A 13,408-nucleotide genomic window follows, 5' to 3' on the forward strand; every position below is an offset into this window, starting at 1 on the left:
AATGTATGCATGGACCTGTTGCACTAAATCTTCGAGAGAAGACTACGCAAGCTGACTGAACAGTGCCAAATATTTGATAAAAAAACGACGTAAGTGTGTTCTTCTAAGTTCACAATCGCATTATATATACTGAATTTTTTATATAGATGAACCGAGACGGCAACGTGAGAGTAATGAATATTTTCAAATAATCAAATCAACGAACGATTATAATGCGATAGCACGAATTTTAGTTAGAAAGTATTTCAATTTCAAGAGGACAAGAAATGTCTCAACGTCGCGGATAGAATGCAATAACGGTCGTAGCACCGGACTAATTGATCGATTTTAATTTCGAGCAAGACTAATAAAGCGAGCCTGCGCGTGGTGGCAACGCGAGGAGACATCTCCTCCCGGCAGACCTTAACTGCAGATGTAGAAACAGGCTGCAGGCTTATCCCAGGACATTTTCCTCCATTTCGTTCTCTCTACTCGTTCGTCAGAGGAAAAGTCATAGGAGCACCGGTAGTGAATACGGAATTCAGCGGAAAGGAATCGATGTGACAACTATGCGTGCTAGTAGGATCTACCTAAGGCAGCTTTCAGAGAATGGAGCAATGTGTGGGAGGCAGACAGCTGGTATGAAAACGATTGAAAGAAAATCGATAAGTCGGTCTTTCGTAGAAAATATCCGCCCGAATGCTCGTATAGCTATCGTATAGCTATCGAAAATCCACCCTCTAAAATCTCCTCGAGCGAAAGCTACGGAGGAGCGCGTGCCTTTAAATAAATTTTTCTGGTTTCCCAGGACAAAAATCGAAGACTTTCATAGAATATTTTTGATAAAACGCCAAACGCCGCGGGCCGGTGTCATTAACATCGAGAATCGACAAATACGAAAATGCGAAAACAAATCAATTCCTAAAGCTCCCAGCCGGCGCAAACATAAATTGCCGAGCTTATTTGGGCAAATTGTAAGAGCCACGCATTACACCGACCCGTAGGTAACCGGTAGCGATATTCTGGACCCGGCGGCAGTTAACTCATTATGTAGGCGAGATGTATTATGTCTGCACGATATTCTGGATTTATGAGCTAAGCACTGAATGAAATATGCAAACGTGTGCGTTGGAGATTACTGTGTTGAGCTAATGCAAGTTCGGAAGATCAACAATTTATAAATAGTGATCTTATAAAATTATATAAGATAACAAATTAAAATTTATTAAAAAGTAACTAAAAATGTATAAGAAGACATCAAAGGCGAATAAATATTAAAAACTCGATTGGGGCACAAACGCTTTTACCAAGTAGATGGTATGGTAAATGTCTAATAAAATACAGTTTTTAAAAACTCGGCAAACGAGATCCGCAATTCGACTGCGATGCATCGCATATGCATTCTGAAGTGCATAAATCTACACTGATTAGAAGGGACTAAAACGCCGTAGGAGTTGAGAGAATGCCGACAACTTCGCCAGGCAATTCCAAGACGGCGTGAGTTAACGCCACTTAAAGCAGCTCTACTGGCATATAGCCGGGGATGAGCGTGGCAATCTATGCAGGTGAAATGTTGCAGATGGTAGCGTGTTCCGTATGTTTCGTGCTCGTAATTAAAGTCCGGCAGGCAACGGCAACGCTACGTGGTATAGACATTCCTGATAACCAGCCTCTTATGAAAAATATTCGTGAAATAGCCACGAAGCTACGATCAAATCCTCGATACACCGATTGTTCGCGGCAACTCCCTTTGTTTTCTCTCATCTCATAAAAAGTTACGTACATGATACGACAGAAGATATACAAAATGCATAATGTACACTGAGAAAAAAAGTTAATTTGACTAAATTTTTCAACTTGATTAAATTTCTTCAGTTCAAGTATTTATGCATTTAACTTAAATAGATAGAATACTTGAACTTCAATTTAAATATTTATACATTTAACTAGATTAACTAGAACGTATAAATATTTGAATTTAAAAAATTTTATCAAATTGCGGAATTTAATCAAATTAACGACTTTTTTTCCTCAGTATATATACACGTAAAAACGAAATTCGCTTTTAAATGATTCTTAACAACGTTTAATTACATTTCGTTAAAAGCATTTAATTACACTTCCTACATACTATTTTCAATAATTTGCTTCTCTTTTATTTAACATACAAATTGTGTTAAAAAATGCAGCTAAATGATACGTATCTAAGTGACTAAATTAAACAAGGTGTATATCTAAATTTAAAAAATCAAAAAAATGCACATGTTACGCTGCAGAAAGAATCAATCTCGCGTGTTAAGCCATTTCAAGTCCCGAAGGTAGACACGCTACCACGGTAATCTATGGTCAAAGGAAAAAATTTACTCTGTAAGTCGCAAGCGGAGCTGACTGCTAAAGAATGATTAGCAATGTGATAAGCTTCGTCTACTAAAAAACCCAACTAAGATCGATGTAATTTATTAATACGTGCAAGTTTAAAAATTTTTTTTTTTCTAAACAATATCTTATTTATTTACTGAATTATTCTATTTAATTTTTCTTGCAAATTGTTTAAGAAAAATTCTTAATATAATCTAATATAACATTAAAGGACATAAATATTAAACTAACATTTAACAAATATATTAAAAATATTAAAAAATAAATGACAAAGTTTTTATAAATTAAAGAAATAATATTTCGTAATTTACAGTTTATTTGTAAATTTTATTTCAAACTGACACAAATTTGAATAACTACTTAAAATTAATTTTGTGTGTACTGCAAAAGAATATAATGCGAATAAATATCCCTAAATTCTTCATTTTTACTGAAGACAAATGCAAAAAGCAAATTGTCTTATAATGCACCGTAGAAGACGCGTCTGACGAGCACTGCAATGCTAATATAGAACGAACAATACCCAATGGAGAAAGAGAACATTTCAGAAGATTTGAAATAACCAGTGGTTTCTCGAATAATATTCTTCCTTGACTTCAAATTGCATCTATTCACGCACAATTTAAGAATTTATACAAACGCGACAAAACTTTTAAATCAATTAATTTTGATTGTTCAGAAATGAACGAATATTGCAAATTATTAATGTAATTTTAATGATTTCGTTATACAGTTAAATCTCATTAGATATTTCATGATAAAATACATCTGCATGCAGCTACGCGCCGGCAATGGAATTTTACATATCAAAAGATTAATATACAATTAAATAACATTATAAATTATGAAAAGTTTGGAGTTAAAATCGTGCTTTCATGTTGGCGTTCAACACTCGATGATAAATCAGTGTACGACAATTAATTTCAAAACGATTTGCAGACCAAATTCACACATCGATCGGCAGATACTGCAATTTATTGCAGTCTTCGGACGAGCAATCAAAGCGCCGATAATTAAACTTCTAAACTTCACCCGATTGCGGAAAGTGCCACACAGACAAGATCGCTTCTCCAGTATCAATTATGACAGAAACTTATTAAATCCATTAGATCACAATGCACTTATCGTGAAACACTTTCGTGAAAATATTTTCATTATTTGTTTAAAAAAATCTTCATCTAACGATTAATGGCAATTCAAATTACTCCTTTCAAAATTGAAAAAAATAATCTCATAAACTTGTAACTCTCATAACTTATAGATATTAACAATAGGTGAGATACCAGCTCTTAAAAATTAATATTTTTTCAATATTATTAAATATATATTTCTAGACTAACATCTGCATAGATATTGACGATTACTCATGAATTACGATTTCAATTTAATACGTGCGCGTATCAAGATACTAATATAAATCCTTATAATTCTCGTTATATTCTTTCGTATAACAAACATTCTATTAATAATAAATTGAAACAATTTCAGAGTTGAAATATACTAATATATCTCAAAAAATATTCTAAAAAAAAAAAACATTCTAAAATAAAATTTGTTTATTGTTAGATACACAAGATAGACTTTACGTGTCGTTACAATTGTTATGCGATCCTGAGAAATACACAATCATAAAACACTTACCTTTGCCATGCAACTGCTGTCGATTCGTGTCGGCGCGCAAGTTCTCGGCCGTGTGAACCAGCTCGTCTAATTGCGGTTTCTTTTGCTCCAGCTCCCGTAAGACGTTCTGCAATATAAATCAAAATGGCACGGGCATTATTACGAGGTTCTGGAGCGGTTAATAACCGCCGCGGTAAGATACAGCAACTAATGCGAAACCGTGGCACTTGTATCAGGCGAGTGCTCGCCGCATGCAACGGTGACGCAGCGCATAGCCTATAATCGATGGCAGCGTCGAAACTGCTGCAAATTGCAACCTAATGGCTGGAAGTCAGACCAGCTCGGACACACGCACATTCTTCGTCCGAAAGTTCAATGTGTTGGCCGAAAGCACGCGCCCAGCTTCTAAGAGACACCGGTCGTTCACACGAGCTTTTCACTCAAACTTCTACTTTCCGCAGAATTCAATTTTCTGCTTCATGATACATTAATTGTCGACATAAAAAGTAATCAATTTATTCTATTACGTGATACATGCGCGTGCTTTCGAAGCACACTGCAATTTTTACACGCTAAAAGTAACACAGGAACTGTGAAAACGTTTGCTCGCAAAAATATCGACTAACAAAGATCTTTTATAAACCACAGAACGTTTATTCTTTCCTTCATTTTAAGAAAAAAAATGAGGCAAAACAATTCTATAACCGGTATGTAAACTGCTAATATATATTAAAAAATCCTATAAAAGTATTACCGCCTCTTTCTGTTGCATTGAAGTAACGGAAGTCGACAATGCAAACTCTTAAAGAGTGGTAATATCTTCACGTAATATATTCCACGAAACATACAGGTCGATCACCTGTTTTTGCCGTGTTACTGTAGCTACCTTTTGCTGCACGAACCTATCGATCGCTTGTAGGCTTTCGACGTACTGAACTCTATTCTCTGAGCGGTTAGTTGTAGCAACCACTACATGACCTTTCAGAATAGACCATCAGCATCATCAACTCTCAATGTAGGCTAATTAACATTTAATCTTATCTTAAAATTAGATGCCAGTCACTGAAAAGATACTTTGAAATAAATTGTAGCAAAGTGTGTAAAATTATTAGTTTTATAATAAAACATGCAAAAAAATATGTAACATAACTTTGCAACGTATATAAAAAAGTATTCAAAGTAAAAAAATCGATGGGTGTAAGAAAATTACTTATTAAATATTTTTGTTTAAAGTTTTCTTCTATTTTAATGCAAATAATACACTTGTTTAATTTAAAGACTTTAGAATTCCTGTACATCCTAATAAAACACGATAATGTCGAGATGAGAAAATGTTTATGGACGCTGTCGGTTTCGCAAGAGGATTACGATAACAATAACTATGTTAAGTCTCGCTAATCCACGTTACTCTGGATAAAAGGATACTGAATGACTGCCTTCTCGCACAAGTGCTTCAAGTCTTAATCCGATTCTCGCGCTTGATTGCTGATAGAATTAATTTTCGCGATATTCGTCAAGCATGAAACGTTTCATTAGATACAATCTTCATTTCTTTTTCAATATCGTTAAGAAAAAAAAAACTAAATCTCGACGAACAAAGAGCTTCAAAGAGTATTAATATCCATTTTTGCTTATCTATATAAGTCCAATAATCAATTCTTTCATTCATAAAATTGAGAGACGCATCTTTAATCGACAATTAATGTATCAGATGCAGGTTAAGAGTTCCTGAAGATTTTATCTTATTCCTGGTAGACTCATTTAATTTCGCTAAAGCCTAGGGATCTTCTCGGATCTGTCGCGCGCGTATATAATATATATTATATCAGGACTGTGTGTCTGTATGTGTGTGCGAATGCACAAATTAGTTGATTCTCGGAAAACTGCTAGATTAACTTGTTAATCTGACTAATTCACTTTGTCCGCTAGCATTATAAACGCGCACCTAATCTCGGTATTAAATACAAATCTTTTTCCACTTGATGTGCGAATGAATATCATCTTTCAGTACATGAGAACATTACTGATTACTATCCATTCATTATTTTATTTAAGAGACGACCGAATTCTTTTCGCATTTTAACAAATGCAATTGACAGAAAATATAAAACGTTGTAATAATGGCAATCATCGCAATTACGATAATGTCATCTATATTCAAATACCAAATTAATATTCTACGAGATAGTAAAAAGAACCGTTAATCCACTTAGCGGTACTTTTACTTCCGCTTCCTATGTAAAGTGGAGTTATTTACATCCCTCTGACATAATCGATCGCGCGTTACTTCCGTGTCACCAACCGCTCGAAAGGCTGAATATACACTCGCTCTCCAAAAAGTTCTAGTTACGTTAATAGCAGGTAGGGCACATGCAATTTTCCTATGTACCTTCATAAAGTATTGAAAAATCTCAAGTTTAAAATTATTTTTTGTTTGAAGCTTTATTGCGTATAGTATGCCAGCAGATGTTTGAAAAGCTCATATATTATGCAATAACTTACATAAAATATGAGCTATCTCGTCCAAAGCTCTTACGAATAGAACTTTTTATTTGACTTCCACCCATATATTCTTTCCTTAATCATTTCTATCATTTCCTTCGTATTTATGTATCATTTCCATAATCACAGAATAAAAGAAAGTACTAGTTTAGATCGAAGGGTGTCCATAGGACATAGATAGGACACGTTAACCAAACACTCCACTCCAATCCATTCAAACATCAGGAGCCAATAGCCTGACACATTTCCATTCCCCAGTAGTAACCAATGGAAATCCCGTAGGATTGAATTCGATGAAACAGAAGCCGCGAGAATTTCATCGGATATCCGGTATCCTGGCTATTGTGAACGTTATCGTTTACGTAGAAAAGAATAAAACTAAAAGTAGCCGTAAAAGTTTTCGCGCTTTCTCCGAACACGAAAAATCACTCATAGCTTCGTGTCAATCTTAAAATCTCGCATAAAAATTACATCAATAACATTAGCAAGTTAAAATGACTTATATTGTATCATAACTTAGAGAAAGATTATAAACACTGGCATACCACTTTCTTTTTGGATAATACTTCGTAAAAAAAAATAAAACTTTAAAAACAAATCTAAACTAGAAAGTATTTTCTAAATTAGTGTTTTCTAGATGATATAGCAATTTTTACAAGATTGTTTCATATTTTGAAATAATTAACGTCTTCGTAACCTAACTAAAAATAAACATCTAGGAAATTGGACTCCAAAAAACTGACATAATAGACTTTTCTTTCCTTTTCCTCTAATAAATCTTTTGTGCAAAATATTTATAAGTTAATATTTAAGTAGATTATATTTCTGTCAGTATTCAACGTCAATGTTGCAATGTTTATTTTTCGATAAATAAGAGAATATCGCTTTAAGAGGCCCAATGCCAATATTCCCGACCTTCCTCTACCATAATATACATCTCAGTGTGCGATACGCTGAATAACGTACCAAGCTGTGTTATTGCTTCTTAATAGCGTAAGCTGTTGATCTTCATCTGCATATATTAACGTACAATTTCGTAGCAATTCTGATAGAAGAGCGACATGAAAGCTACATGTGATAGATAAGCATTATTGTTTCTAATATGGATAAATTATAATTTATGCTGTATTTATTCCACTATAAGATCAAAATATCATTGTTACAAAACAAGATCGATGAATGTGTACCACATATTACTGAAAATTGAATTAATTAGCAAAGTTAATATATATCATCCGAGAATAAAATGTTTGAATAATAATCAAATGCTATTTTACAGTATTCACATGTTATACATTCATATGTTATTATTGAATATATAATCTCATTTAATTCCTGTAATTAATATGTTGATAATCCTTTGCAAACAAAACATTAAATTTATTTTAATATCTTAAAAGAAATGTTTCTTAAAATATCTATTGTAAGAAAAAATATTATGTCTGAGTACTCTTATAATATCTATACAAAATAACTTGACGTTCCCCGCCAAATTCGCAATGAATTTACTGCTATATTAACTAGCGTCGAATTAAGCGACGTTACATATAAGATAACTCTGCTAATTTCCCCTTAATGACACTTTCCTTCATCTCCCATCGGGCATGTTAAACTTCATATACCAGCAATTAAATTTTAATCTTCGCGGAATGACTCCGATATAACCTGACAGAAAGCCCATGAATAATATGAGATTTGGGTTCAACAACTCGACAAATTCAATTCACGAAATAAAGCGCGTGAATGAGCTATGCATAATGCTACAAAGCGTGAAATACTTAGGAGTTTACTTCAATATATTAAAAACATTTTATACAATTGTTAAATGCGAGAAAAACATTTTCAAGGCTTAATAAAGCTTTAATAAAATACGCAGTATAATTCGAATAGACATGTTAAGATTCGTCAATGCATAAAAAACAGAATGAAAAACTGATGTAGTAAAAAAGGTAACATTGTAAAAAACATAAGAAATGCAAAACAAAATTAAAATAATATAAAGTTCAATATCAACAGGAAAAAAAAGAAATAGTATGTAAATTAATATATTAACATGTTAGTATATCAATCAAATTTGTTAATATATTACATATTCCATTTGTTCAATAATATTAATATCATGCGTTTTATGTTACAAACAACAGAAAAATAACGTATCTTACAATATATTAGCATATTTCTTTTTTACTATGCTTTATGGCCTTATGGAAAATATATTCGTTTTCATTATTGCTTTTGTGATACAAATTATAAAATGTCCTAAAAAATCAGTGGCTAAATTAATCTCGGAGCTTGAAAAAATAATAGCGCATAAAATGCCTTGCATAAATATAAACTTCATGTACACAGAAAAAAAAAAGTATTCCGCGCGAGAGAGTGAGCACCATTCACGACACCAACCACAAGTAAACGTTGTCAAAGAAAATTGGACATTTAACAAAACTTTTGACGTCCCATTTAACGCAATCCGTCGAAACGTTTCTGCGGAGAAACAATTTACTGGAAAATAAGTAAAAAATTCAACTCAAAAATTGACGTCCCCCAATGTCCCAACAATGTTTGTAAACCAAATCACTTGTAATATAGACTACAGACATTTCAAGAAAATTATATTTATTATTCGTATTGTGCGAAAGAATCATGTGGCTATCAACGAAAAGTTCATAATGAAATTTATATAAAATATACACTAAGAAAAAATATTGTTGATTTAACAAAATTTTCGAACTAAATTAAAATTTTGTCAGTGACGTCAGAGAGTTCAAGAATTTATGCATTTAACTTAAATGCACAAATTTCAATTCAAGTATTTATATAGTTAATTAAAATATATAAATACTTGAATAGTTATCAAATTTAATTCAGTTGAAAAATTTAGTCAAATTAACAACATTTTTTACTCAATGTGACGTCGATATTGCACCCAAAAGAACACAAACTTTACAAGAAGTCTTAATGGAAAACTATAATCTCTTTTCCCACGTTACACAGAGAGAATTTTCTCATATTTATCCTGAAAATAGTCGTAAGATAACATTATATTTCAAAGTATTCTATATAATTTTCTACTTATAATATTAAATATTCGTCATTTATAAATATTTCATAGATAGCTAAATTGTCCCAAGCTTATCAACACACATGGGAAAATTTATAGCAAACTTTGCAATAAAATATAATAAAAAATTATCTCTGTATACAAATTCGTAATCGCGTGATGCCATTTAAATGTTAACTGATTAAAACATCTAAAAAAACTTTGTAAAACTTGATAAAATAATACAAAAACAATCATATAATTTACGAGAAATCTCAGTTCTCTTAGAGTCGTCGACCGTAGTTGGAAGCATAACTTCTCCAACTATGAAATATTTCCTCATAAGCGACGTGATGCATCTTACTCGGTAATGTCGTTCATTATCCAGAGTGCAACCACATAGCGACCACAGTAAGATGCGAAGTTTACTCGATCAATTCATACATTATTTAATGCAACGTCGACAAAAGCACAGAAAATACGACTAACATTGTTCAAATTTTTTTACATTTTCTTCTTATCGAATATTAAATCCGTATCTCTTTTCAGCACGAAACAATCGCGACATAATCTTCAATCATATTTTTCTGTTGGTTTCCAGGACAGCGTAATTATAAAAGAAAAAGTAAGTAAAACCTGTACATTTCAGGAAACTGAAAAATCGCGTTTGCAAAAAAACACAAGTAAATGTAAAAAAAAGTCGGATAGCTTTATGTAACACGAACAAGGAAGGGCAAGATATCGGACGGCGCCGTAGCAGAAACCGTTACTTTCCTGAAGAAAATAAAAGTACGCTAACGGAAAAAGAAGATGGAAAAGCCGAGTAAAGAGAAATGATTGTACAACAGAGGGTATCTTGTCGAGCTGACTTACGGACGACCAACGAAAAATTTCACTGTACCTTCATTTCCTTCGTATGTTTATCCGTGACGTTACCTCGTCGTCGGCGGTTTTAGTATAAAATATTTCTGTGAAGATCGTAAATTGTTCTCTCGTTCAAAGCGCAAGCGCCTTGTCTCTTATGGTGATAAGGAAAATTCGAGCGTGCCTCAAACGATTACGATATCGTCGTGAACAAAGAGAGAGAAAAAAAGGGACAGAGAAAAGAGAGAGAGAGAGAGAGAGAGAGAGGCAAAAAGATATAAAATTATTAAACAACACGAACGTTTCAAATATTTCTTGAAAGAACGTATCGATGGCAAAAGCAACGTATTCTTTTCCCTCAGCTTTTATTCGACCGAAACGATATCTTTTGCGCAACGTTTCTTTGCCTAAAAGTGACAATCGGGATATGGTTACCAACCGGAACTGATGCAATATACTTGCAGTTATGTGTGGATACGATTTTATACAGAAATCTGTACAATTTTAAAGTAATACAAAAACTATATAAACTATAAAAAATAATAACTGTAGTAAATAATCAGAATTATAAAATATTACACAAAAAATAAACCCTCGAATATTTAATCAACAGATAAATCAAGAAAGTAAAAGTACATAGTTAAAAAATTTATATTCAATTTAACATATATCGCATGTTTTCAAAACGTCTACTCAAAATTTTCAATCTTCAATCGGTTACTAAACGGTGACTACAATAATAAATATTATTCAATATTTAAGTATATTAAACAAAAATATTTAATTAAAATTATTTTATCAAACTATTACCTAAGCTATCATTACCAAACTCTTTTTTCAATGCAGAGTTTTTATACTTTTTCTCGCAGACCTCAACGTGAAAGAGAGATCTAAATATCTCAAAGAAGTATCTAAAACGAACGAAAACTCCGCATCGCAGCCAAAATGTGGTCAATTTCAGGTATTGAAAGTATGTTCCCTGCCAATGTTATCCACGTAGAACTTCTCGCTAGTCTCAAAGAGCTACCTGCTTTGCTCCTTTTTGTTCACTTACATTAAAGCGAAGCTGCAGGGTACCGGTGTACGGCATAGACGACGCAGCCGACGTACCAGGTTGAGACTCCTTTCGATCCATCGCACAGGTTTTCTCACACTTTGCGTCGCGTACGAGCTTTTGATAGCTTCTTTTTTTTAGTCTTTTGTCGGACACGGCCACTTTATGTCCGTGTGTCTAACTAGATCGAACAAAGCACCTCAACGACAGTTCTGTTGATCCCTCTTCCGAGAAACTCACGGTTTAGCTAATGTTGTCACCAATTAAACAAAGCAACTCCGGTGCAGAAAGCTCGCGTCCAAATTAATGAAATGCCTATTATTTACGCAACATAAAATTTTTCGGTTGCTCTGGGCTCGTTGACCAAACGATCGGACGTTTATTTCCGTGTAGTTTTGCTATACGATGCATCGGGCTAAACGGCAACAATAACGATTAAATACAAACGTTTTTAAAATTGTACAATTCCCATCGCAACCCGTCGATGTTAAAAATATTGCTTTCATCTGCCGGATTTCATAACAAACAATACGGTATTTTTAAGAGCAACTTAAATAATCTAGCGTAAAAATTTTTTTTCAGTAATCGGACTCATTGTTTCATTTACATTATACAAACTTCCATCGGTATTTTCACTAGGATATACAGATATTATAATTTTCATACCGCAAAATTTCCTGCATAATCCATCAATATTGTTGCCGTAATCATATACGTATCGTGCAACGTAAAAAAAGACGAAACAAAACTGCACGTTCGTCATCTTGCGTGCAACTCCTATGAGGTTTGTCGATCGATACGAAGCATCAGTTTTTAATAACGTTAAAAGCCGATGCTTACAAATTACATTCTCGAAGAGAAGCCTTTGTAGATCGCGTATTATCGCGTATAAAATATGTGAATCTAATTTTAGTTGATATATATATCTCTCATACAGTTACTTAATAATATCAATAACATATATTTTTCAGCACTTTCTTATAATACATAATAAATGAAAACCGATGGAGCTTTCAAATAATAACGATATCTTTCCACGGAAAATACAATCCTTCTGACTAAACAGGAGGATATCAGGAGAGACAAAATGCCAAACCATCGCCTGTCAGACTGTCGGCTCGTATCGGCCTGCATGGCCAAAATCGTTGATGTGACACATAATGCGAATACAAGCGGCCACCCACAATGTCAAAACTCCGAAATGTCCGGGACACCATTAAAGCGCATAAAAGATTTAATTTCATTACATTGAAAACGTTTTCGCAAACGAATGTAAGATTAGATCTTGAAATTGCACATCACCGAGAAAAAAATGTGAAAACTGGCTGAGCGTATACCAACACAAATTTGATTCGTTTACACACGAGACATCATAAATATGTAATTTTCATCTAGCTAGCTCTTTCGAGACGATCGCTGCTTCGAAACAAGTTGCTGGAACTTTTTCGGTATATTTGACATTGCAACGTATTTTCTCTGACATTTAATCGATAGAAAAATTTCTAGTTGCAAAGAAAATATATATAGAACTTATGTCAGATATGTCAAGAACGTGATAATAAGTACACGGTTGTTTTAAAGTATCTAAAAATTTTGCTAAAAATACAGATCTAAAAATAATTTGGTTGAACAATCAAATAATAATACATATAAACCACGCAAATTAACTATAAATACAAATCTAAAAATAATTTTGTTAAATCAAATATTTTAAAGAATTTTGATATAGAATGTCAAAACTTTTTACAGAATTGCTCAACATACTTGAGCGTCCTATATTATAATTATTATATTTATTTGTATTATTATAATTATTTTAAAATTCGACAAAATTATTTTTCATATCTATAGCTAAATTTAGATATTTTTCTCTGGCAAAAACATTTTTTTCGTGCAAAAAAACTATTAATTATATATAAACATATTTTATTTTTTAAATCATACTCTATTAAAATATCTTTTTCACCATTTCA

The 13,408-nt window shown here is 32.8% G+C and overlaps 1 protein-coding gene across 21 annotated transcripts in view; it reads right to left on the reverse strand.

The window, feature by feature from the left end:
- LOC105833385 (dystrophin, isoforms A/C/F/G/H) overlaps nucleotides 1-13,408 on the reverse strand; it is a 459,023-nt gene that overhangs the window by 322,593 nt on the left and 123,022 nt on the right. For all 21 annotated transcript variants that reach the window (XM_036283830.1, XM_028191394.2, XM_028191395.2 and 18 more), the window contains one exon: nucleotides 4,000-4,105. In XM_036283830.1, coding sequence (XP_036139723.1) covers nucleotides 4,000-4,105 — 106 coding nt within the window. The remainder of the gene's footprint in view (nucleotides 1-3,999; nucleotides 4,106-13,408) is intronic.

This window comes from Monomorium pharaonis, chromosome 3 (genome assembly GCF_013373865.1).
Source record: "Monomorium pharaonis isolate MP-MQ-018 chromosome 3, ASM1337386v2, whole genome shotgun sequence".
In the NCBI taxonomy this organism is placed as follows: Eukaryota; Metazoa; Arthropoda; class Insecta; order Hymenoptera; family Formicidae; genus Monomorium; species Monomorium pharaonis.